Source organism: Rana temporaria, chromosome 1 (assembly GCF_905171775.1).
Source record: "Rana temporaria chromosome 1, aRanTem1.1, whole genome shotgun sequence".
NCBI lineage: Eukaryota > Metazoa > Chordata > Amphibia > Anura > Ranidae > Rana > Rana temporaria.
The window spans coordinates 107556371-107580845 of record NC_053489.1 but is presented as its reverse complement, the minus strand read 5'-3'; the positions used below and the strand labels follow the sequence as shown (position 1 = coordinate 107580845).

Below are 24475 nucleotides of genomic sequence, written 5' to 3'. Positions count from 1 at the left end.
GAGTGGGCGGGCACTAACACACGAGCAGACAGGCAGGGAGGGGAGGGTGGAAGAGGGCAGAGGGAGACAGGAGAGATGCAGACAGCAGCAGATGACAAAGGCACATAAACTGATCAGTGTCAGGGCTCAGCAGCCGTGATATACCGTGGTTAGTTTGCAGGGGGGAGGGCATAACCAGGCAGGATTAGCCAGGCATTTTAGGCAATACACATGGCCAAATGGCACAGCCAAGCACTGTGCTGTATACCATGCTTTAAAGGGGCAGGATCTTTTTTTTTTTTTTTTTTTTACGGTAACAAACACTTTAATCACTACTGTCCGATGTAAAATCTGTGAATTTTAAAGCTGCCTGGAACATCCCCTAAACCACAGGGCACTTGAAGTTTAATATTTGGCTTTAATTTACAATTGGTCCATGAAATCATTCACCGCTTTAAAGTCTTAATAACAAAATCAGGAGCATTTAAAGTTTGAATTTGACTTTTGGCGATTAAGATGACTGACCAATGCCAATACGGGGACTTCTCATTTAGGCTGCTTATTCATGCAATCAATCTGTCCTCAGCTACAATGGTTCAGGACTCGATTAAATCCTTTTTTTTTTTTGGTAGAAAGTATTATTTCAGGCATTTTTTCTCTTAAATGGTCATGGTAAGGCTGCTTTATAACTTGGACCCTAGTGTTGCTTCTGGTGGGGACCCCCGTGTACAGTAAGCCTTTTGCACATGGGCACATGAGCTCATGAACATGAATTTAAAGTGGTTGTAAAGGCTAATGGTTTTTCACCTTAATGCATTCTCTGCATTAAGGTAAAAAAAAAAAACTTTTAGCTGCAGCTCCATCCCAGGTCTCCCCTAAAAACTTACTTAAGCCAAGTCTCAATCCTGTGCTGTAACTGAGATCAGCGACCCTCAGGCCTAGACCCAGCTATTGGCTCCTGCTGCTGTCAGTCAAATCTAGCGAGGAGGGAACGGTGGCGTCACTGAGTCACACTGGGTGTGCTGAGGATTGAGCATGCATGAGTGCACCCCTAGCATACAGTTTGTAGGGGGTTGCTCAGCAGGGAGGAAGAGCCAGGAACGCTGTTGGTGGATCCAAGAGGAGGAGGAGAAGCCGAATTCCCTGCAATTCCCTTCTTTTTTTATTTAAAAGGAACAAAGACTCTCAACAGAGAGCTTAGGTTCTTACTCCACTGCCCCTAGACTGTGATTTTGTCTTTGTGCCTAGTGTCCTACTACTGAAAGTGACACTATAATGCAACAGTCAAGATCTAAAGATCCCCACCGTGGCCTTCAATGAATGAAACAAATGATGGATACGTGAAGAATAGGTTTTCAGAGAGTGCTCGACAGGCAACTGGGAGGCAATACGTTGTCTCTTCACTCCCAATTTTACCTTCTAAAAAGGTGGCACCAGAACACTACAATTGTGTGCATTGCGCAGGGTTGTTGTAACATGGCCCCATTTACTTTATTGGGCTGCATTGGGTGGGCAGTAGTGCCCACCGAACACAAAAAGGAGGTATTCTTGTTGCGTCACAAAGCTGCTTTGCTACTTAAGGGAAGCAGTCAAGATTTTGGGGGGCGGGGGGGGGGGGGCAGCACAACTGTCTACTTTTACCATCCCCAAGCTGCAAGTGTAAACATAAGCCAAAAGAAACTCCACCAAAGCACAAGAATTCTCGACAGTTTTCCAAAACCACTTTACAGCATTGCTAAGCGCAAAAGACTTTATCTGACATTGCCAACTATAGAAAATAAGGACATTTTATAACAAAAAAAAAAAAATTATAACAAAATCCTCAACTTTAGAAACTGTCGCCACGCACTGTTACTGCCAAGCAAGTCAAAGTGAAGGCAGATAGCAGCCTATATTTTTATTTCAGCATGTTAATTATCCTGCAGCCCACATATGGGAATTCAGTCTACACCCACTTCAGAAGAGCTCAAAGACACGATCACAGAACATTCTCATAAAACCTAAGGTTTACAGTCTCTTTTTTTTAAACACACATATCAGCATGAGAAGTTTACTGTAAGTAATCTTTTAAATGTCTATTTATGCTTTAAAAATCGTCTTCCTCTGTATTGTAATTATAAATCTATATTAAGACCGCCACTAATTTTTTCGAAAGGTAAAGTCAGACACTTGCGTATTATACAGTTGTGCTTATAAGTTTACATACCCTGGCAGAATTTAAAATTTCTTGGTCATGCAGGGTCTTTCAGACCCTGCATGTCTCATTAAAGAGAACCGGTAATCCAAAACAACCATCACATATGGGACTTTTTGTATGTGAAGTAAAAATTTTTTTAAATAAAGAGCCTTTTACTACTGTGCCTACTTTATTAGGAAAAGTAATACTGCTCCATCTTTGGCATCACTGGGAAGAGAGTTGTCCCATTGTTGGTATTAGTGGGACGAATAGTGGTCCCATCATTGGTGTCAGTGGAAGGACTAGTGGTCCCATCATTGGTGTCAGTAGAAGGACTAGTGGTCCCATCATTGGTGTCAGTGGAAGGACTAGTGGTCCCATCATTGGTGTCAGTGGAAGGACTAGTGGTCCCATCATTGGTGTCAGTGGAAGGACTAGTGGTCCCATCATTGGTGTCAGTGGAAGGACTAGTGGTCCCATCATTGGTGTCAGTGGAAGGACTAGTGGTCCCATCATTGGTGTCAGTGAAAGGACTAGTGGTCCCATCATTGGTGTCAGTGGAAGGACTAGTGGTCCCATCATTGGTGTCAGTGGAAGGACTAGTGGTCCAATCATTGGTGTCAGTGGAAGGACTAGTGGTCCAATCATTGGTGTCAGTGGAAGGACTAGTGGTCCAATCATTGGTGTCAGTGGGAGGACTAGTGGTCCCATCATTGGTGTCAGTGGGAGGACTAGTGGTCCCATCATTTATGTCAGTGGAAGGACTAGTGGTCACATCATTGGCGTCAGTGGGAGGACTAGTGGTCCCATCATTGGTGTCAGTGGGAGGACTAGTGGTCCCATCATTGGTGTCAGTGGGAGGACTAGTGGTCCCATCATTGGTGTCAGTGGGAGGACTAGTGGTCCCATCATTGGTGTCAGTGGGAGGACTAGTGGTCCCATCATTGGTGTCAGTGGGAGGACTAGTGGTCCCATCATTGGTGTCAGTGGGAGGACTAGTGGTCCCATCATTGGTGTTGTGGTCCCATCATTGGTGTCAGTGGGAGGAACAGTGGTCCCATCACTGGTGTCAGAGGGAGGAATAGTGCCCTATTGTTAGTATCAAAGGGAGAAATCGTGCCCCCATCATTGGTATCAATGGGAGGAATAGTGTGCAATAGTTGGGGTCAGCAAGTGCCCCATTGTTGATATCAATGGCAGGAGCCGGATAAAAAGGAAGCAAAGGGCCACAACCGGTCCCCGGGCAGTTTGGAGACCACCGTCATACACCAAACTTACCTTACACACATCTGCCCTTCTAAAAGATTACCGAATTACAATACTCTATGCCTCAAATGCCACAAAACTCCTATTTAATTTTGTTCATGTCCAAAAATCCAAGACTACTGCATGAAATTGCCAGATATCTTCATTGTGTTATTGGTTCCCCAGTGGGTCTAGACTCAAATGTTTGTCTTTCGGGAATATTTAATATCTCTGTATTAAATACTAAGGACCTTTTCAGGTGGACCTAATCAGAAGCTTCATGCAGGTCTACGAGTAGGTAGATGTAAATCGGCCAATATACATCCACCTACCTTTTCACCTGTCCAGGTCTAGAAAATAAAAAGGGTAAAGGGCTGCATTCATTTCTGTTTTTCCCTGACCTAAATATGATGGATTTGAGGTAGAGCTGCACAATTCTGGCCAAAATGACAATCACAATTTTTTTGCTTAGAATAAAGATCACGATTCTCTAATCGTTCACATTATACAAAGAAACTTGGGATAACTTTACTGGTTAGTTTTTTTTTATGCATTTGAAAGACCTCTGTGCAAATACAGTGTGACATAAAATATTGCAACAACCACCATTTTATTATTGTGACGGTATGCGAGGTGAGATACATGATAAACGCTATATAATTTAACCTCACCTTCGTTCCACTGTAAGGGACTGAACCAGAAATCGGCCCGGTTTTTCCAGCCTCTGTGGCAGGCTGGGTACTGGTTTGAATGTTCTGGTCCACTGGAGTCCACAGTCAGCTGGACATTAAAAAACCAGGAAGAAAACAAAGCAGGGCTCTGGTTTGAGACTCAAGAAGGAACCTGAGTGAGGCGCTCTGTATGTTGGACTGAAAGGTTTGCTTTACTGCATGTTTTGTGGGTGACGGGGACCAGCCCCGCACTGTATAGAGAGAAGACTGTTTTGTTTAGTTTAGCGCCGGATGGCAAGGATTTAATTTAGAGCCAATTCACACTGGGGCGACCCGGGATCCGACTTCAAGACGCCCCAAGTCGTGCGGTCGCGAGAATGAATGGAAGTGAATGGGAGCTGTCTTAATGTACACTACTGTCTACTCGCTCCGACTTCAGAAAAGGTTCTTGTACTACTTCAATCCGACTTCTAGGCAACCTGTACCCAGTCTAAATAATTAGTGCGGCACTAAAAAATTTATCAAAATACAATGTCAGTGATAACATATGATATGTGACATAAATAATGAATAATAATCACTAAATAATAAAGTCCATGTGTGAAGACCAAATATCGCAAATAATGTGATACTGGAAAAATAGGACACCGATTGTGAAAATAGTCCATAAATAAACAGATGTGTAACTCTCCAATCGCTGGCATGGACTGACGAATAACTGGTTGTCTGTAGGGATCATAAAGGCATCAAATATAAATGATAGGGTACTCTTACCATGTGTAGTGGACTTTAGCTGCTTTACAACAGTGAGTCTAAAATGCTTAGTGGCCTCTTGGGACCTAGGTCGCTGCAACAAGAACTCCCCGAATGTTGTTGCGTTTCTCGATCCTTCAGGTGGAATGAAACCAGGAACAGCAGGAACGACAGGATCCAAACAAATGGGCCTTCAGATGCAGGAAAAGAGGGAACAAAGAGTTCCAGCAGACTCGGAAAAGGGAAAAAAGAGTGCTCCAATGGTGCAGGTCAAAAACAAACCATGACAGGTTTTATTAAAAGGTCATAAAAAATTAGAAAATATTGGAATAAAAAGGTGATCACATGGGACGGCGTACACTGACGTCACCGCGCTGAACGTATGGAGTAAGGGCTCCTATAGTGCCGGCCGGCATTTCTATACATGCTTTTAAAACGCTACATTGTTGTAAGTACGTTTTCGTCTTTGCTTTTATTACATTTTTTACGGAATCACACTATGGTCCGTTTTCTTTTATACCCTTGAACCGAGGACCTATCTATATATGAGGAAGTGATCATACCTGGATATCTGTCCTTGGAGTCCCTGCTGGTCCGGTGCCTCAGTTCCTGGATGGAGTTTCCTACAGGCTTTTGAACCTCTTGGTTGTGGTAAGCGGCTTTCCATTAGGTAGTGGTTTCCTCACAAGAAGTCATTCTCACGGTGCTGCGGTTTATCCTGTTTGCGGGGTCTGCCTTGATCCCCTACACACAACTTGGGACTTTTTATTATTCATACCCCTAATATCTTTGGGGCTCAGAGACCTTGTTTTTCTCCATTAAGTACTGGCACCCTGTTGCTGGTTTGTTCTCTTGGCGCAGTTTTTATTTTTGTAACATGAATAAAAGCAGCATGGGGTGCTGTAATGCAAAACCCGATGCGTTTCGGCTCAAACAGCCATCAACGGGCATATCACTGCACCCCCATACTGCTGGCTTTTATACAAGAAATGCCAATCAGACACTCCCCCGAAAGGGGGGGAATCAAAACAGGATGTGATATAAGACACTTACTTGGCTAATCAACACATATAATTGAATTAAAAATATATGTATATCATTCATATTAATATGGAGAATTCAAACAATATTCTCAAGAGTATATACAGTCTAGTATTCTCATAATGTCAGGCTTATGTTGCCATATCAAAAAATATATAGATGCAATATCAGGGACACGAATGCAGAGGCTCTCTCAAAGTGACCCCAATGAATAACATCTACCATATAATATGATACATATAATATGCTTATTTATAAAGCTGATAACCTCTTATGCTGATGGTTAAAACATCTCACTACTGGCAAGGCGATATGTCCTTCATCTATGCGTGTGCTGGTGACCCCAGAGGTTTGTGGTGCAAATCCACTCATAGGGGACACACTGTGCGCATGAAGTTGGTATGTGTGGGACGTCCTGCGTCATTCCCGCATCGCCGTCGTTTCCACGGGTGATGTCAGGGCTCCCACTCACATGGATCGTCCACCATTATGTGGGCATATGCAATAACCCTCCGGGAGAGTGAGCGGTTCGTACGGCCCACAACAATGGGTCACATGATCTAAATAAGTCATTTATCTATTGCTAATGGGGAACGACTTCCCTCACCATTTTGGAGATGGGAAGAAAGGGAAACTGAAAAATGCAAACAAAAAAAACTCAAATACAGACAAAGCCTAGCTGCTCATCTGACTGAACATCACCAAGAATCTGCATTTCAGTTGCGTTTACATCTATTATAAAAAATACATGGTGTTCATACATAGCGTGTACCGCCCCGCCCAGAATCGGTGGCACACGTGTATCGACACAAATAATACCAATATCCAAAGATTAGAATATGCGAAAAACATTCACAATCCGCTATATAACATTTGAATTGTTGTAAAAAATCAGCAAAGGTATGTACATTTAAAAGAATGTGAATGATTTGCACATCTACCTCCAAAAGTACCCCCTGGTCTGGCATATTGGGGATAATGATAATTTATCCAATATGCTATTATGATGCTCAAACAGGGGACACATACACATTGGCAGATCATATTGATATGGTCATAGACCAAAATATGAGCCCAGGGTACTCAGACCCGGTTAATGAAGAAATTGACATCCCAATCGATATTCATACCGTGGGGTAACACCTGAGCTCATGTATCCAATATGTCTCCAACCTAGAAACGCTATGTAAACAGGAATCTCCCCTCCAATGGGGGACAAACCTGTCAATAACTTGAAACTGTGTACCCCTGGGATCTTTGGCATGGTGTTCTAGGTAATGCCGAGATACCGTATGCTTGGGACAGCCCTTATGGATCTTAGCTACATGTTCATTTACTCTGATGGCAAAGTTTCTAATGGTACGTCCCACATACTGCAGCTTACAAGGACAGGTTATGAGATAGACAATGAAGCTAGTACAGCAGGTAGTGAATTGCTTCATGGTGTATATGCGATTGGTTACAGTAGAAGAAAAAAAGTGTCAGTCCTACGTCTACCCATAGTGTTGATAACACACACATTGCATATTCGACATGAATAATAGCCATTGGCCTCAGGAAAAAAGGAAACCTTCTTGGGAGGGTCTATGGTATTAGGAGCTATATCGCTCTGGATGGAACGTGCACCAATAAAAATTACTCCTGCCCTCTCCGGTAGAGAAGGTCCAAGAATTTTGTCACTGCGTAGGACTTTCCAATGTCTGTTTAGGATCTTTTTGACTTTGCAGTGTTGGGTGGCGTAAGATGTAAAAAAAGACCACTTGAACTTATCTTGTTTCGCTACTTTAGGCTTATCTTCCAAAAGGGAGGCTCTACTGACAGCAGAAACTGCACTGATGGCATCATCCAATGTAGCAGGCCAATATCCCTTACCTAGAAATCTCCCTTTTAGAATACTGCATTGAAGATGGAAATCTCTTTCGTTGGTGCAATTTCTCCTGAGGCGGAGAAATTGACCTTGAGGGACAGATTCCAACCACTGGCGATGATGGCAACTATCGACCAGAATATAACCATTCCGGTCAGTAGGTTTGAAATATGTTTTAAATTCAAACTTTTCGCCAGTGGTTGAAATCTCTAAGTCCAGGAAATGTATGGACGTGTGGCTGGCTTCATACGTCAGAATGATGCCACGATCGTTATTGTTCAGGCAGGCCATAAAGGAATCCAACGACTCCCTATCACCTTTCCAGAGGAAGAGGATGTCGTCTATATACCGTGCCCATAGGACCAATTCAGGTCTCTTTAGGGCAGGGGTCTCAAACTGGCGGCCCTCCAGCTGTTGTGAAACTACAAGTCCCATCATGCTTCTGCCTGTGGGAGTCATGCTTGTAACTGTCAGCCTTGCAATGCCTCATGGGACTTGTAGTTTCGCAACATCTGGAGGGCCGCCAGTTTGAGACCCCTGCTTTAGGGCATAGACAACATCCTCTTCCCACTGGGCCATGAACAAATTCGCAAGGCTGGGGGCATATTTTGCCCCCATAGCCACGCCTTTGATTTGGAGTGGAGTGGATTTGCACCACAAACCTCTGGGGTCACCAGCACACGCATGGATGAAGGACATATCGCCTTGCCAGTAGTGAGATGTTTTAACCATCAGCATAAGAGGTTATCAGCTTTATAAATAAGCATATTATATGTAGGGTTGTCCCGATACCGATACTAGTATCGGTATCGGGACCGATTCCGAGTATTTGCCGGAGTACTCGTACTCGCGCAAATACCCCCGATACCGAAATAGAATACTCCCCCCCGCCGCCGTTACGTCGCATCCCGCCGCCGTTACGTCGCATCCCGCCGTATCCGCGCTGCCGCCGACTGTTTAACACGCGCGGGGAGTGTAATGATTGGCGCCGCGCCGCGTATAGACACTCCCCCTTGCTCGGGTGAACTGTCCAATCCCGAGCAAGGGGGAGTGTCTGTACGCAGCGTGGCACAAATCATTACAGCTGTAATGATTGGCGCCGCGTATAGACACTCCCCCTTGCTCGGGTGAACTGTCCAATCCCGAGCAAGGGGGAGTGTCTGTACGCAGCGCGGCACGAATCATTACAGCTGTAATGATTGGCGCCGCGCCGCGTATAGACACTCCCCCTTGCTCGGGTGAACTGTCCAATCCCGAGCAAGGGGGAGTGTCTGTACGCAGCGCGGCGCCAATCATTACACTCCCCGCGCGTGTTAAACAGTCGGCGGCAGCGCGGATGCAGGTAAGGGGGATATGGGGGGAGACAATGTCTGCATATGGGAGACAATGGCTGGATATATATGGGAAGACAATGGCTGGATATATATGGGAAGACAATGGCTGGATATATAGGGGAAGACAATGGCTGGATATATAGGGGAAGACAATGGCTGGATATATAGGGGAAGACAATGGCTGGATATATAGGGGAAGACAATGGCTGGATATATAGGGGAAGACAATGGCTGGATATATAGGGGAAGACAATGGCTGGATATATAGGGGAAGACAATGGCTGGATATATAGGGGAAGACAATGGCTGGATATATAGGGGAAGACAATGGCTGGATATATAGGGGAAGACAATGGCTGGATATATATGGGAAGACAATGGCTGGATATATAGGGGAAGACAATGGCTGGATATATAGGGGAAGACAATGGCTGGATATATAGGGGAAGACCATGGCTGGATATATAGGGGAAGACCATGGCTGGATATATAGGGGAAGACCATGGCTGGATATATAGGGGAAGACCATGGCTGGATATATAGGGGAAGACAATGGCTGGATATATAGGGGAAGACAATGGCTGGATATATAGGGGAAGACAATGGCTGGATATATAGGGGAAGACAATGGCTGGATATATAGGGGAAGACAATGGCTGGATATATAGGGGAAGACAATGGCTGGATATATAGGGGAAGACAATGGCTGGATATATAGGGGAAGACAATGGCTGGATATATAGGGGAAGACAATGGCTGGATATATAGGGGAAGACAATGGCTGGATATATAGGGGGAAGACAATGGCTGGATATATAGGGGGAAGACAATGGCTGGATATATAGGGGGAAGACAATGGCTGGATATATAGGGGAAGACAATGGCTGGATATATAGGGGAAGACAATGGCTGGATATATAGGGGAAGACAATGGCTGGATATATAGGGGAAGACAATGGCTGGATATATAGGGGAAGACAATGGCTGGATATATAGGGGAAGACAATGGCTGGATATATAGGGGAAGACAATGGCTGGATATATAGGGGAAGACAATGGCTGGATATATAGGGGAAGACAATGGCTGGATATATAGGGGAAGACAATGGCTGGATATATAGGGGAAGACAATGGCTGGATATATAGGGGAAGACAATGGCTGGATATATAGGGGAAGACAATGGCTGGATATATAGGGGAAGACAATGGCTGGATATATAGGGGAAGACAATGGCTGGATATATAGGGGAAGACAATGGCTGGATATATAGGGGGAAGACAATGGCTGGATATATAGGGGAAGACAATGGCTGGATATATAGGGGAAGACAATGGCTGGATATATATGGGAAGACAATGGCTGGATATATATGGGAAGACAATGGCTGCATATATAGGGGAAGACAATGGCTGGATATATAGGGGAAGACAATGGCTGGATATATAGGGGAGACAATGGCTGGATATGGGGGAAGACAATGGCTGGATATGGGGGAAGTCAATGGCTGGATATGGGGGGGAGACAACGGCTGGATATGGTGGGAGACATTGCTGCATAGGGGGAGACAATGGCTGGATATGGAGTCACATTTAAAAAAAAGTATCGGTATTCGGTATCGGCGACTACTTAAAAAAAAGTATCGGTACTCGTACTCAGTCCTAAAAAAGTGGTATCGGGACAACCCTAATTATATGTATTATATTATATGGTAGATGTTGTTCATTGGGGTCACTTTGAGAGAGCCTCTGCATTCGTGTCCCTGATGATACATCTATATATTTTTTGATATGGCAACATAAGCCTGACATTATGAGAATACTAGACTGTATATACTCTTGAGAATATTGTTTGAATTCTCCAAACGGTGCCAGTACTTAATAGAGAAAAACAAAGTCCCTGAGCCCCAAAGATATTAGGGGTATAAATAATAAAAAGTCCCAAGTTGTGTGTAGGGGATCAAGGCAGACCCCGCAAACAGGATAAACAGCACCACCGTGAGAATGACTTCTTGTGAAGAAACCACCACCAAATGGAAAGCCGCTTACCACAACCAAGAGGTTCAAAAGCCTATAGGAAACTCCATCCACAAACTGAGGCACCGGACCAGCAGGGACTCCAAGGACAGATATCCAGGTATGATCACTTCCTCATAAATCGATAGGTCCTCGGTTCAAGGGTATAAAAGAAAACGGACCATAGTGTGATTCCGTAAAAAATGTCATAAAAGCAAAGACGAAAACGTACTTACAACAATGTAGCGTTTTAAAAGCATGTATACAAATGCCGGCCGGCACTATAGGAGCCAAGGAAGTGCCTTATATCACATCCTGTTTTGACTCCACCCCTTTGGGGGAGTGTCCGATTGGCATTTCTTGTATAAAAGCCAGCAGTATGGGGGTGCAGTGATATGCCCCTGTTGATGGCTGTTTGAGCCGAAACGCGTCGGATTTCGCATTACAGCACCCCATACTGCTTTTATTCATGTGATCACCTTTTCATTCCAATATTTTGTCATTTTTTATGACCTTTTAATAAAACCTGTCATGGTTTGTTTTTGACCTGCACCATTGGAGTACTCTTTCTTTTTTTCCTTTTCCGAGTCTGCTGGAACTCTTTGTTCCCTCTTTTCCTGCATCTGAAGGCCTATTTGTTTGGTTCCTGTCGTTCCTGCTGTTCCTGGTTTCATTCCACCTGAAGGATCGAGAAACGCACCAACATTCGGGGAGTTCTTGTTGCAGCGACCTAGGTCCCAAGAGGCCACTAAGCGTTTTAGACTCACTGTTGTAAAGCAGCTAAAGTCCACTACACATGGTAAGAGTACCCTATCATTTATATTTGATGCCTTTATGATCCCTGCAGACAACAAGTTATTTGTCAGTCCATGCCAGCGATTGGAGAGTTACACATCTGTTTATTTATGGACTATTTTCACAATCAGTGTCCTATTTTTCCAGTATCAGATTATTTGCGATATCTGGTCTTCACACATGGACTTTATTATTTAGTCATTATTATTCGTTATTTATGTCACATATCGTATGTTATCACTGACATTGTATTTTGATACATTTTTTAGCGCTGCACTAATTATTTAGATTTTCCATTTACTTTGTTTGTTTGTGTGCTGGCAGCTCTTCTTCTCCTTTTGATTTAGCGCAGTCTTTTTCCACTTTTGACCTGTACCCATTAATTTCAATGGAGGTCGCCTCCAAGTCGGATACCCGTTCACAGTGAGGCTACTTTACAGGAAGTCGCCCCAGTGTGAACCTGTTCTAAGGCAAGCGACCCCCCCCCCTCCTGAGCCGTACCAGGCGGCATGCCCTCAACATGGGTGGGTGCTTTGGGGCAGGGGGGTGCTCTGTGGCCCCCCCACTTTAAAGCACCTTGTCCTCATGTTGATGGGGACAAGGGCCTATTCCCGACAACCCTGGCCGTTGGTTGTCGGGGTCTGCGGGCGGGGGGGATTATCGGAATCTGGGAGCCCCCTTTAATAAGGGGGCCCCATATCCTGGCCCCCCACCCTATGTGAATGAGTATGGGGTACATCGTACCCCTACCCATTCACCTGGTGGTAGAAAAATTTCAATAAAAAAAACACTACACAGGTTTTTAAAGTAGTTTATTAGGCAGCTTCAGGGGTCTTCTTCCGACTTCGGGGGTCTTCAGACTTCTCCACTCTGTCGGGCACCACCGCTGTCTTCTTTCAGCTCTTTAACCAGCGGCGGCCCGGTCTTCTCCCTTCTTCCGACTTTGGGGGGTCTTCTTCCGACTTCTCCGCTCTCTCCTCCTGCTCTCCGGTTCTTTTTCTCTTCTGCCGGGCACCACCGCTGTCTTCTTTCAGCTCTTTCACCAGCGTGGGCCAGGTCTTCTGCATCACCTTCTCTTCTTCGATGTTGACTCGACGCTCCCTCCCACTGTAATGCCGGGTGTGCGGTGCGTTGCAATTTATATAGGCCTCTTATGACGTCACAGTCCCAGCATGCTCCGGGTGGTGACATCATAAGAGGCCTATATAAATCGCTGCGCACCGCACACCCGTCATTTCTGCGGGAGGAAGCGTCGGGTCAAAATCGTAGAGGAGAAGAAGAGAAGAAGGCGACGCAGAAGACCTGGCCCCCGCTGTTAAAAGAGCTGAAAGAAGACAGCGGTGGTGCCCGGCAGAAGAGAAAAAAGAACCGGAGAGCGGAAGAAGAGAGCGGAGAAGTCGGAAGACGCCCCCGAAGTTGGAAGAAGACCCCCCCCCAAAGTCAGAAGAATGGAGAAGACCGGGCCGCCGCTGGTAAAAGAGCTGAAAGAAAACAGCGGTGGTGCCCGGCAGAAGGGAGAAGTCGGAAGAAGACCCCAGGAGCTGCCTAATAAACTACTTTAAAAACCTGTGTAGTGTTCTTTTATTGACATTTTTCTACCACCAGGTGAATGGGTAGGGGTACGATGTACCCCATACTCATTCACATAGGGTGGGGGGCCGGAAGCTGGGGGCCCCCCTTATTAAAGGGGGGCTCCCAGATTCCGATAAGCCTCTCGCCCGCAGACCCCGACAACCAACGGCCAGGGTTGTCGGAAGGAGGCCCTTGTCCCCACAGAGCGACCCCCTGCCCCAAAGCACCCCCCATGTTGAGGGCATGCCGCCTGGTACGGCTCAGGAGGGGGGGCGCTTGCCCGTCCCCACCCCCTTTCCTGACCTGCCGGGCTACGTGCTCGGATAACGGTATGGATTTGGGAGTACGCCCCCAGGCTGTTTTTTTGCCATAGGGGGTTCCCCTTAAAATCCATACCAGACCTAAGGGCCTGGTATGCTCCTAGAGGGGAAACCCATGCCGTTTTTTTATTTAAAATTTGGCATCGAGTTCCCCTTTCTGGAGGCGACTTCAAGTCGTGTTGTGGGTCTCGTTGTGATTCATACTCAAGTCGTGTTCAAGTTGCCTCCCAAAGTCGTGTTGGAAGTCGTGTTGCCCCTGTGTGAACCGCCTCTTACTGTTTTGTTTATTTTTATTTGCAAACCTGGCATCCGCAGATTTTAAGAAAGTGCCTGTTTGCTGACCTTCCTTCAAAAAAGGTGATCCCTCACAAGTTAATCTCCCACAATAATATATTTTATATAAATGTATACATATGTTTAGGGGTCCTAAGTAATTGTCCAGCAAAAAAAAAAAAATATATAGGATTTTAACTTGAAACCAACAAATGCAGAAAAAGGTTTAGTGTTTAAGTGGTTAAACTTTCCTCATTTACACCCCAAAGTCTATTCCTTTGATCTAAAGGACAAATTGTTTCAATGTTTAGACTTTGTTCCACTGCTAAAGAATGTTGTGATACTTGGGATTTTTTTTTCGGCTTCAAAAATCGGGAAATACTTTGTCAAGATCGCAACGAGAAAAAACAAGCAGCTCTAAATTGAGGTATCCTGATGTAAACGCACACAAGCCTGACATGTGGCAGCTGATAGAGCCAAAACAGGTATGCCACAGTCCACTGTTGAAATACGGACAAAAACCTGATCAGGCACAGATATCAAAAGAAAGGGAATCAGTCTTGTTCTGCTCCAATTCAGCAGGGATCTGCCCATGGATACCCTGAACAGAGAAATTCCGACCGTGTGTATGCCAAGCAGAGTTTACCCATCGGAAATTCCGAGAAATTCCATTGGAGTTTACATAGAGAACATGTTCCCTTTTCCTCCGATGGAATTCCGATGTGAGTTTGGTCGGGCAAAAGCCCGATCGTGTGTACGAGGCATTACATTCACCATTTTCCTACAAGAAACACGGTTTGCCACCAAATAGCGTGTATCCAAACTTTGTCTAAAAAGCATTCCACCTACTCCATATCAATGGAAGAGGGATAGTAATACTACTTTACCATACAAAAAGAGTTTTTATACAAGTAGAGGTTGCCCTCCCAAATTAAACAAACTGCATGCAATGTAAACTTTAAACCGTTTTATAATTTTAGTTGTTTGTATACCGGAATATGAACAGTGAGACAATACTTTAGCATTTTGTAATGGATAGTGCGTTTTGTGTTATAAAAGATGGCTTTGATCTGCATCTGGTTTACTGTACCATAGTGCCCTCTAGAGTACATGCTGGAAATTGGCACTGTATATGGCTTTCAGTCTACAGTACTTACTTGATGGACTTCATTAAACTTTTCAGGTCTTCTTCAAGCAATACCAAAAGTTATGTAGAGAAAGCCAATTTAGCTGAAACTCTACCAAATACTCTTAAATTAGTTAACATAAATAGAATTTTTAAGTTATATAATTTTATCTTTTAAATGCTTAAACCAACAACAGGCCATTTCAATAGCCTGGGTGAATATTCTTAACCTGGGGTCTCCAAATTTTCTAAGCAAAGGGCCAGTTTACTATTTAGATTTTAGGGGGGCAAGACTGTGGACAGTGGGAGTAGAAAATATCCTGGCGTTGTTAACACCCCACCGTTGGTGTCAGTGGGAGGAATAGTGCCCCAAGGGCCAGATAAAGGCAAGTAAAGGGCCACATCTGGCCCTCGGGTTGCAGTTTAGAGACCACTGTTCTGGACAGAAATAATATTGGTGGTGTCACAGGTGGGTATCATTAAACCCCTGAAGAGGACCAGAACTGAAAGTCTTTAAGGGACAGCATCAAACTTTCCTTTTTTTATTTTTTATTAAACTTTTGTAGAACAAACCTTATTATTGCTATTTTTTGAGCTGGAGTTTGTTTAGTTTTAAAGTAGAGAAGGGCTAAATATTTGTAGGAGTATTTTTTGCTCTCTGTGTCCTATCTGGGAAGATTTATTTTGCCTCCTATCCTGGAGTTGCAAGTAGAATGGAGTTGAATTCTTTAAAAAAGGAAGAAGAGTTACTCTTATCCCCCGTACACACGATCACACAGATTTCCCATCAACTGTCTCGGTGACATGGTCACCAGGAAAAATAGAGGGGTGAAACTCCCCTGGGTAAGTGGGGCACAGACACTAATAAAAAAACTGACAACCAATTTAAAGAGGACGTTCCACTTTATGTCCTCCTCCCAACCTCCTTTACTACAGTTGGCACATGATTGGGGGGGGGGGGGGGGGGGGCACCTAGTATTGACTGGTACCTGCTCCCACTTCAGCTGTGGGACCATTCACAAAGTGCAGTGCGGCTTGTGCATATGCAGCTGTATACGCCGCAAGGAGTTACAGTCGGTTTCCCATGGAAAACACGCCAGTGCTGGGGACCTGAAGACCAGCAAAGAACTGGCCTGTTTTAGGACAGCGCTGGATCTCTGGACAGGCAAGTATCCTTTTAATAAAGAATAGCAGCTACAATATTTGTAGCTACTGACTTAAATGTGTTTCTCTCTAGGATGAAAATCCTCTTAAGGCCCCTTTCACACTTGTGCAACTTGTCCTGCGACTTGGGACAGAAAGTTACATGACAAGTCGTACCCCATGATTCCCTAAGAGTACCGTTCATATGTGTGTGACTTCAAGTCGCAGCAACTTCAAAAAAGTAGTCCTTGCACTACCTTGGTCCCACTTTGATGTGACTTGAGGTCCATAGACCTCAACATTACACAGGCATTGCTTAAGTTGTGCAACTTTTAGGTTGCACAAGTGTGAAAGGGGCCTTAAAGTGATATTAAAGGTTCCCTTTTTTTAAATAACAAATATGTCATACTTACCTCCACTGTGCAGTTCATTTTGCACAGAGTGGCCCGGATCCTCCTGTTCTGGGGTTCTACGGTGGCTCTCGCGGCTCCTCCCCGCATTAGATAACAGAAGCTCTTTCCCGAGGGGGTTACCTTGTGGGCGCACTCCTGTGTCATACACTCGGCGTCCATGAACGCTAAATGTATGACTTGGCCCCGCCCCCCGCGTCATTGGATTTGATTGGCAGCAGCAGGAGCCAATGGCTGCGCTGCTATCAATCTATCCAATGAAGAGCCGCGAACCTGTGGAGAGCGACGTGGGATCACGCCCACGGATAGGATGCATTAAGGTGAAAAAACAGGAAGTTTTACAACTCCTACTCACCACCCATGAATACAAACAACTAAAACAGATAAATTAAACAATTTTGATGATGTTTACAAGAAGGTATTAACAAACAAAAATATTTTATTGAAAACAAAACTTCAAGCTGAAGCAGAACAATAGACGCTATATTGATCATCACACATTCCTATCCAGTATATACATACTGTACAATCTAGCACCTACCATGCCGTTGTAATGCTACTGATCAGCTTTTCAGTTCCATCAGAAATGTCACAAGGAAGCAGGATTTCCACTGGCTGTAAGCGAAATATTCTAGTCTCCAGTTCAGAGCAGCACTTAGAGTCATGGAAGTTGTCATAGATCACCTCTCCTGTAGAAGGCTGAACAGCCTATGTAAGAAGAAAAGAAATGTCTTTGTAAAACGCAAGGAAAAGTGTAGTATAGTATAAGCTTTGGACTGCAATTCGAGATCAATGGTGTGCTGGCGAACATGTTTATTCATCGATGATATATGTAGTGCATTCATTTACAGACCTCTCTGCAATATGAAATATTGCAGATATGCTCCTAATTCCAACCATCAGGTGATGATTTTCATGTATTCCTGTTTCATCCAACCAAAGCAAAAAAAAGGGAGGTATTAAAGTGGTTGTAAACTTTTTTTTTTAGCTTGTACCTACAGGTAAACTCACAATAAGGCATACCTGTAAGTACAGTTTAAATTGCTTCTAAAACGTTTGCCGTTTAGGAGATATTCAGAACATGTGCAGTCAGCAGAGAACGCTGCCACATTCTTGACTCCAGTGTGCGTGCGCGGGAGTGACATCATCACAGCCCAGACATTCAAAATGACCAGAGGGCTCATACTAGCACATTATGCCATTAACCTGCAGGGGCCCAGTTTTTTTTAAAAAGGAGTTTTACGACCACCTTTTTTTTTTTTTTTTTAAATGCATTAGGTTCATTCATTTCCTTTTTTTTCCTCTCTTTATTTTTACTTGGTGATCCGGCCAGTAAGAAAAATACTTTATTCCAAAAGGAAAACTTAAAAAGTGTTAGCTGGATTTCAAGTTAAAGTACATTTTTTAGTCAAGTCCATCTTGTTGCTAGTTCATCTAACCCTCCCCCAGATTGACAATGCTGATGTCCAAAGTTGTCTGCTTTGCATCTCTAGATTAAACATAAAACAGGAACGGTGGCCCAGATTCACATAGAACTGCGGCGGCGTAACGTATCGTAGATACGTTACACCGCCGCAAGTGTTCATCGCAAGTGCCCGATTCACCAAGCACTTGCATGAAAACTTACGCCGGCGGCCTCCGGCGTAAGCCCGCGTAATTCAAAGGGGCGTGTGCCATTTAAATTAGGCGCGCTCCCGCGCCAGACCTGCTGCGCATGCTCCGTTTTGAAATTTTCACCGTGCTTTGCGCGAAGTGACGTCATTTTTTCGAACGGCGACGTGCGTAGCGTACTTTCGTATTCCCGGACGTCTTACGCAAGACAAAAAAAATTTAAATTTCGACGCGGGAACGACGGCCATACTTTATACAGCACATACGTGGGCTGTGTAAAGTTAGGGCAGCTAAAACGACGACTAAAATTGCGACGGGAAACTAGACTAGCGACGACGTACCGAACGCGAAAAACCGTCGTGGATCGCCGTAAAACCTCATTTGCATACCCGACGCTGGAATACGACGCAAACTCCACCCAGCGGCGGCCGCGGTATTGCATCCTAAGATCAGACAGTGTAAAACAATTACACCTGTCGGATCTAGGGGCTATCTATGCGTAACTGATTCTATGAATCAGTCGCATAGATACTCTGAGAGATACCCTGTCGTAAGCTCTGCTGTGAATCTGGGCCGGTGTTACTGGCCAGATAACTAATCAAAAATCAAGGCAAGAAAGACCAAAATAGGAAAACAAAATTCAGCCACTAAATGAAAGCTAAACTAGACCCTAAAAGGAAAAATTATGCTTTTGGATTTTTTTTTTTTTTTTAAGGAAGGTTTTGACAGCTACCTTCTGGGACACATCACAGGTCGCCAGGAACCCACAAAGAACTGGCCCGGGTGAGGACAGTGCTGGATCCCTGGACAGGCAAGTGTCCCTTTAATAAAAGTCAGCAGGTATAGTTTTTGCAGTTGCTGATTTTTATTTAATTTTTTCACACAGCGTGAGGAACCACTTTTGTAAGCTGCGTTATATACATTTTTTTTTTAAGTTGAATAATGCTTTAAGTGAATATGTCAGTTTGCTCAAACCATTAAAAAATATCCCTCCTGGGGAAAAGGTTTGTGTGATCACTATTCAACTTACTGACAGAAGTAACGGAAACAAAACATGCATTCAGCAAAGCAAATCCAAAATACTTAAAGTGGAGTTCCACCCAAAAATGAAACTTCCGCTTTTCGGAAACCCTCCCCCCTTCCAGTGTCACATTTGACACCTTTCAGGGGGGAGGAGGGAGTAGATACCTGTGTAATACAGGTATTTTGCTCCCACGTCTGGGCATAGATACCCGAGCCACCCGCAGGTATCTATGCCACTTTCCGTTCACCCCCGCTGTCTTCTGGGAGACACACAGGTCCCAGAAGACAGCAGAAACCAGTGGCATCGTGCAGCACGAGTAGCACATGCGCAGTAAGGTACTAGGAAGTAAAGCCGCAAGGCTGCACTTTCTGATTACTTACCGAAGATGGCGGCGGCAGCATCCGAGAGATCGATCGGCTTCGGGTGCCGACATCGCAGGCACCCAGGACAGGTAAGTGTCCTTATTTTAAAAGTGCAGTATTTGTAGCTGCTTACTTAAAAAAATAAAATAAAAATGGCAGACCTCTGCTTTAGCTAGCTTTTGAGCAGGTCAGTGAAAACCACTGAAGCCACAGGGTCAACATGACAATTGTATTCTATGTATTTCTCTGACAGGTATGTAACCCTGCTAATCCTTATGTGCAACAAAAGAAAAAAAAAAAAAAAAGATCTACACAAAACAGAAAACAAAAAACATAATCTTACCACTAAACCAAAGAGTGGCCCATCAGAGTTCTTGTTCTTGGATCTCTCCAGATTTTCAGAGATACATAAAAGGTAGCTGTTAGGGCATTCTGTTGTGACTGTCCCAACCTCAAGTGATTCATCAATGTTCATCAAAGGGTTCACATGTACACAGAGTTAAGGTTAATCTGTTTCCTCCATTCTTTAAAGGGGAGTTCCAGGCAAAACACAGTCTCAAACAATTGGCCACCCCACCACCCCTCGTTTTTGGATATTTTTTGGTATCTCCTCTGCATTTTTACGTCGGGACTTCCGTCCTATGTCGCGGTGGCGAGGTACGTCACTTTCACAATTTTATCCGGGCCCTCCTCCTTCCCCCCTCTGCCTTCTGGGACCCGAAGACAACGTGACCATTCATAAAGCAAGGCGCAACTCACGCATGCGCAGTAGGAAACCAGCTGTAAAGCCTGAAGGCTTCACTGACAGTTTCCCTTACTTGCAATGCTGGCTCCTGAACCCGAAGCCGATGGACGGATCAGCTTGGGGTGCCCACATCGTAGGCTCCCTGGACGGGCAAGTGTCCTTATATTAAAAATTAGCAGCTACAGTATTTGTAGCTGACGAGTTTTATTATTTTTTTTGCCCAGGCTGGAACTCCACTTTAAAAGCAAACCATTTAATACACAAATTAAATGCAAACATGTGTTTCTACCCTACCAGTCCAAGATTTTGTATTTCTGTCCATCTAGTCCTGAGAATTACAGAGCACAGTCCTTGCAGGAAGAGAGAGGAGTGAGCTGCTACACTTTCACTTGCAGGTCCCCTTTCTGCCCCCACACTGACAGTCAAAAAAAAAAAAAGAAAAGAGCTCTCACTGAGTTCTCTCCTCCTATTTGCATTATCCTTGCATAGCAGCAGACCTGATTGGCTTGTTATGCTGTCTCTCCATCCCCCCCATCAGTGCTCTGCTGAGGGGCAGCAAGAGGCTGATACTAAGTCAAATTTAGATACTAACACTTGCATTTAAATACACTTCAGGTTGTATTCCTGGGGCCGGATTCAGAAAGATGAGCGCTGTAACTTTGGGCGCAAGTTCTGTGTTCAGAAAGAACTTGCACCCTTAGTTACGGCGGCGTAACGTATGTGTTGCGGCGTAAGGCCGCCTAATTCAAATGGGGATGTTGGTGGCGTGCTTTATTTAAATTTTACTTGACCCCGCGTTTTTGACGTTTTTTTTTTTAACGGCGAATGCGCCGTCCGTAAAATATCCCAGTGTGCATTGCTCCAAATTACGGCGCAAGGACGTATTGGATTCAACGTGAACGTAAATGACGTAAAGCCGTATTCGACGTGAACGTAAATGACGTAAAGCCGTATTCGCGAACGATGTAAAAATGTCAAAAATCAGCGCGGGAACGACGGCCATACTTAACATTAGCTATGCCTCATATAGCAGGGGTAACTATACGCCGAAAAAAGCCCAACGTAAACGACGTAAAAAAATGCGCCGGCGGGACGTACGTTTCTGAATTGGCGTATCTAGCTCATTTGCATATTCCTCGCGTAACTATACGGAAGCGCCACCTAGCGGCCAGCGTGATTATGCAGCCTAAGACACTTACACCAGTCGGATCTTAGGGATATCTATGCGTAACTGATTCTCTGAATCAGGCGCATAGATACGACCGACCGCACTCAGATACGACGGGTGTCTTTTTGCCTGGAACTTTGCTTTAAGAAAGGATTCATACATCAGTAAGCTTATTTAATATTATACACTGTACACTTTATTTTTTTATTAAATAATGAGCCTTTAAAGGGTTAGTTCGCTTTTCTGCACCTTTTCAAAAAGTCCCCCCATGATCGATTCCCATCACCACAGCTCAGCTGCTACTAGAGGGGGAGCGGGTTCAATGAGAGTGCACTGCATAGAAAGCATGGTCACTGCTACGGCTGCTAGGGGTTCACTTCTAACATTCGCCCCATCCTACCATAAGGTCTCATACACAGTGTGGGTTCGGGGCCGTGCACCCGCATGAATGTCATATTTGGAGTAGCATCTGTGTCAGTGCAGCCACTGTATCCCAATTGACATCAAGAGGGCTGCCTGCATGAGGATGCACAGAACACCTGTATGGGTAAATACGACCCACCACCGGCATACGTATTAGTATGGCCCATGTGACAATCACCTAGAGCTTTTTGTGGATAGACCATGCAGGACACAGCAATATGCAATGGTAACGTTTCAGCTTTCTAAAATCTGATCTCATCGGATTGAGTAAAAGCATAAGGAACTGTTTTGCCCTGTACACACGATCAGTCCATCCGATGAAAACGGTCAGATGGACCGTTTTCATTGGTTAACCGATGAAGCTGACTGATGGTCCGTCGTGCCTACACACCATCAGTTAAAAAAAGATCGTGTCAGAACGCGGTGACGCAAAACACAACGACGTGCTGAAAAAAACGAAGTTCAATGCTTCCAAGCAAGCGTCGACTTGATTCTGAGCATGCGTGGATATTTAACCAATTTAAAACAAGATTGCTTTTTTTTAACCTATGGATAATTAACCGATGGGGCCTACACACGATCGGTTTGGTCCGATAAAAACGGTCCATCAGACCGTTCTCATCGGTTTGACCGATCGTGTGTACGCGGCATTAGGGAAAAAGTGCAGAAAGGTGGAGTAACCCTTTAACTTTTCTTATACTGAAGTCCAATGTGTTACCAGTACGTGTGTAATGTCAAAGGGCCAGATCCAGAGAGAATTGGATCCGCACAGCGTATCAGAGATATGCTACGCCGCCGTACCTTACCTGGCAGAATTTCGAATCCTCAACGATTTCACGCCGTAAGTTACGGCGGCGTAGTGTATTTCTGGCGGCGGAATTCAAATCAGCGATCAGAGGGCGGGTTTCATTTAAATGAAGCGCGTCCCCTCGCCGAATGAACTGCGCATGCGTCGTCCAGAAATTTCTCGCCGTGCTTAGCGCGAAATGACGTCGCAACGACGTTATTTTTTTGCACTTAGACGCGAGTTACGTCCATCCCTATTCACGGACGACTTACGCAAAAAAAATAAATTCAAATTTCGACGCGGGAACGACGGCCATACTTAACATGGCAAGTCTATCTATACGCTGCAAAATACCAGCTTTAACTATACACCGGAAAAAGCCGACTACAGACAACGTTAGAAAATGCAACGGCTGCGCGTACGTTCGTGGATCGTCGTAAATCGCTAATTTGCATACCCGACGCGGAAAACGACGCAAACTCCACCCAGCGGGCGCCGAAGTATTGCATCGAAGATCCGAAGGCGTACGAAGCCGTACGCCTGTCGGATCTTACCCAAATGCCGTAGTATCTTGGTTTGAGGATTCAAACTAAAGATACGACGTGGGAAATTTGAAAGTACGCTGGCGTATCAGTAGATACGCCGGCGTACTTGCTCTGTGAATCTGGCCCAAAGTATTTATTCCAAAATATGTCCATTCACCATATAATCACTCAGGAGTAAACATAAAATTCTGACGACATAAAAAGAAAAAATCCTTTCCAGAGGTAGCACTAAAGAAGCCGATAGAGCCTCTGAAAGTAATAACGATGAAATGGAATCACTCTATAAAAGGATATCTTCTCCAATGAGTGTTGATTTTGTGTACAGAGCAGAAAGTCGCCTGGTAAACAAAGAATTCTTGTTGTCACCTGCTGCCTTCAGCGCTGCCGTTTCTGTTTGTTTAACTACTCCAACCTGCAAAGGGAACAGAATTACAACTTCATGAGACTGGAGCGCCACATAGTGGAACATTATAGAACTACAGGATGGAGTGATAAAAAGAGATGCAGGACACATTTAAAAATTCGAATTAATGGTGATCGATACCCTCTCATGGATTTTCATTAACAAAATAACTATACATAATATTTGTCTCCGGAACCCTGCCACACACACACAATCGGAATTTATGAGAACGGATTTTGTTGTCGGAAAAGAACCAGCGTTAAAAAAATTTTGTCGGAAATTCCGAAAGCAAAATGTCCGATGGAGCCTACACACGGTCGGAATTTCCGACAAAAAACTTCCATCGATCATTTGTTGTCAGAAATTCCGACCATGTGTATGCAGCATAACTTATAAACAGGTAATTTTACATAATTGAAGTTATGAACAATGTTTAGTTAGATTCTAAAACACTAATTTGACTTACTCTAATTTATTAAGATTTCTAACTCTTCAACTGAAAACAATTTATATGCAATTTATGTGCATAAGATAATCTAATATTTTACTATTACATGGAGTGCTAATTTTATCACTATGAAAGCAGAAGTCTATTTTAAAATGAACTGATTTCCATCATAAACAACTGATTTTTGGTCATAAACATAGAGTAACATATTTACGTGTATCTTATGTAATTTAGTATAATA

The 24475-nt window shown here is 44.3% G+C and overlaps 1 protein-coding gene across 3 annotated transcripts in view; it reads right to left on the bottom strand.

The window, feature by feature from the left end:
• Window positions 1-24475, bottom strand: part of MSH3 (mutS homolog 3) — a 277857-nt gene that overhangs the window by 216342 nt on the left and 37040 nt on the right. For all 3 annotated transcript variants that reach the window (XM_040341613.1, XM_040341617.1, XM_040341611.1), the window contains exons 6-8: window positions 23678-23795; window positions 20059-20204; window positions 17260-17426 (exon numbers count right to left, since the gene is read on the bottom strand). In XM_040341613.1, coding sequence (XP_040197547.1) covers window positions 17260-17426; window positions 20059-20204; window positions 23678-23795 — 431 coding nt within the window. The remainder of the gene's footprint in view (window positions 1-17259; window positions 17427-20058; window positions 20205-23677; window positions 23796-24475) is intronic.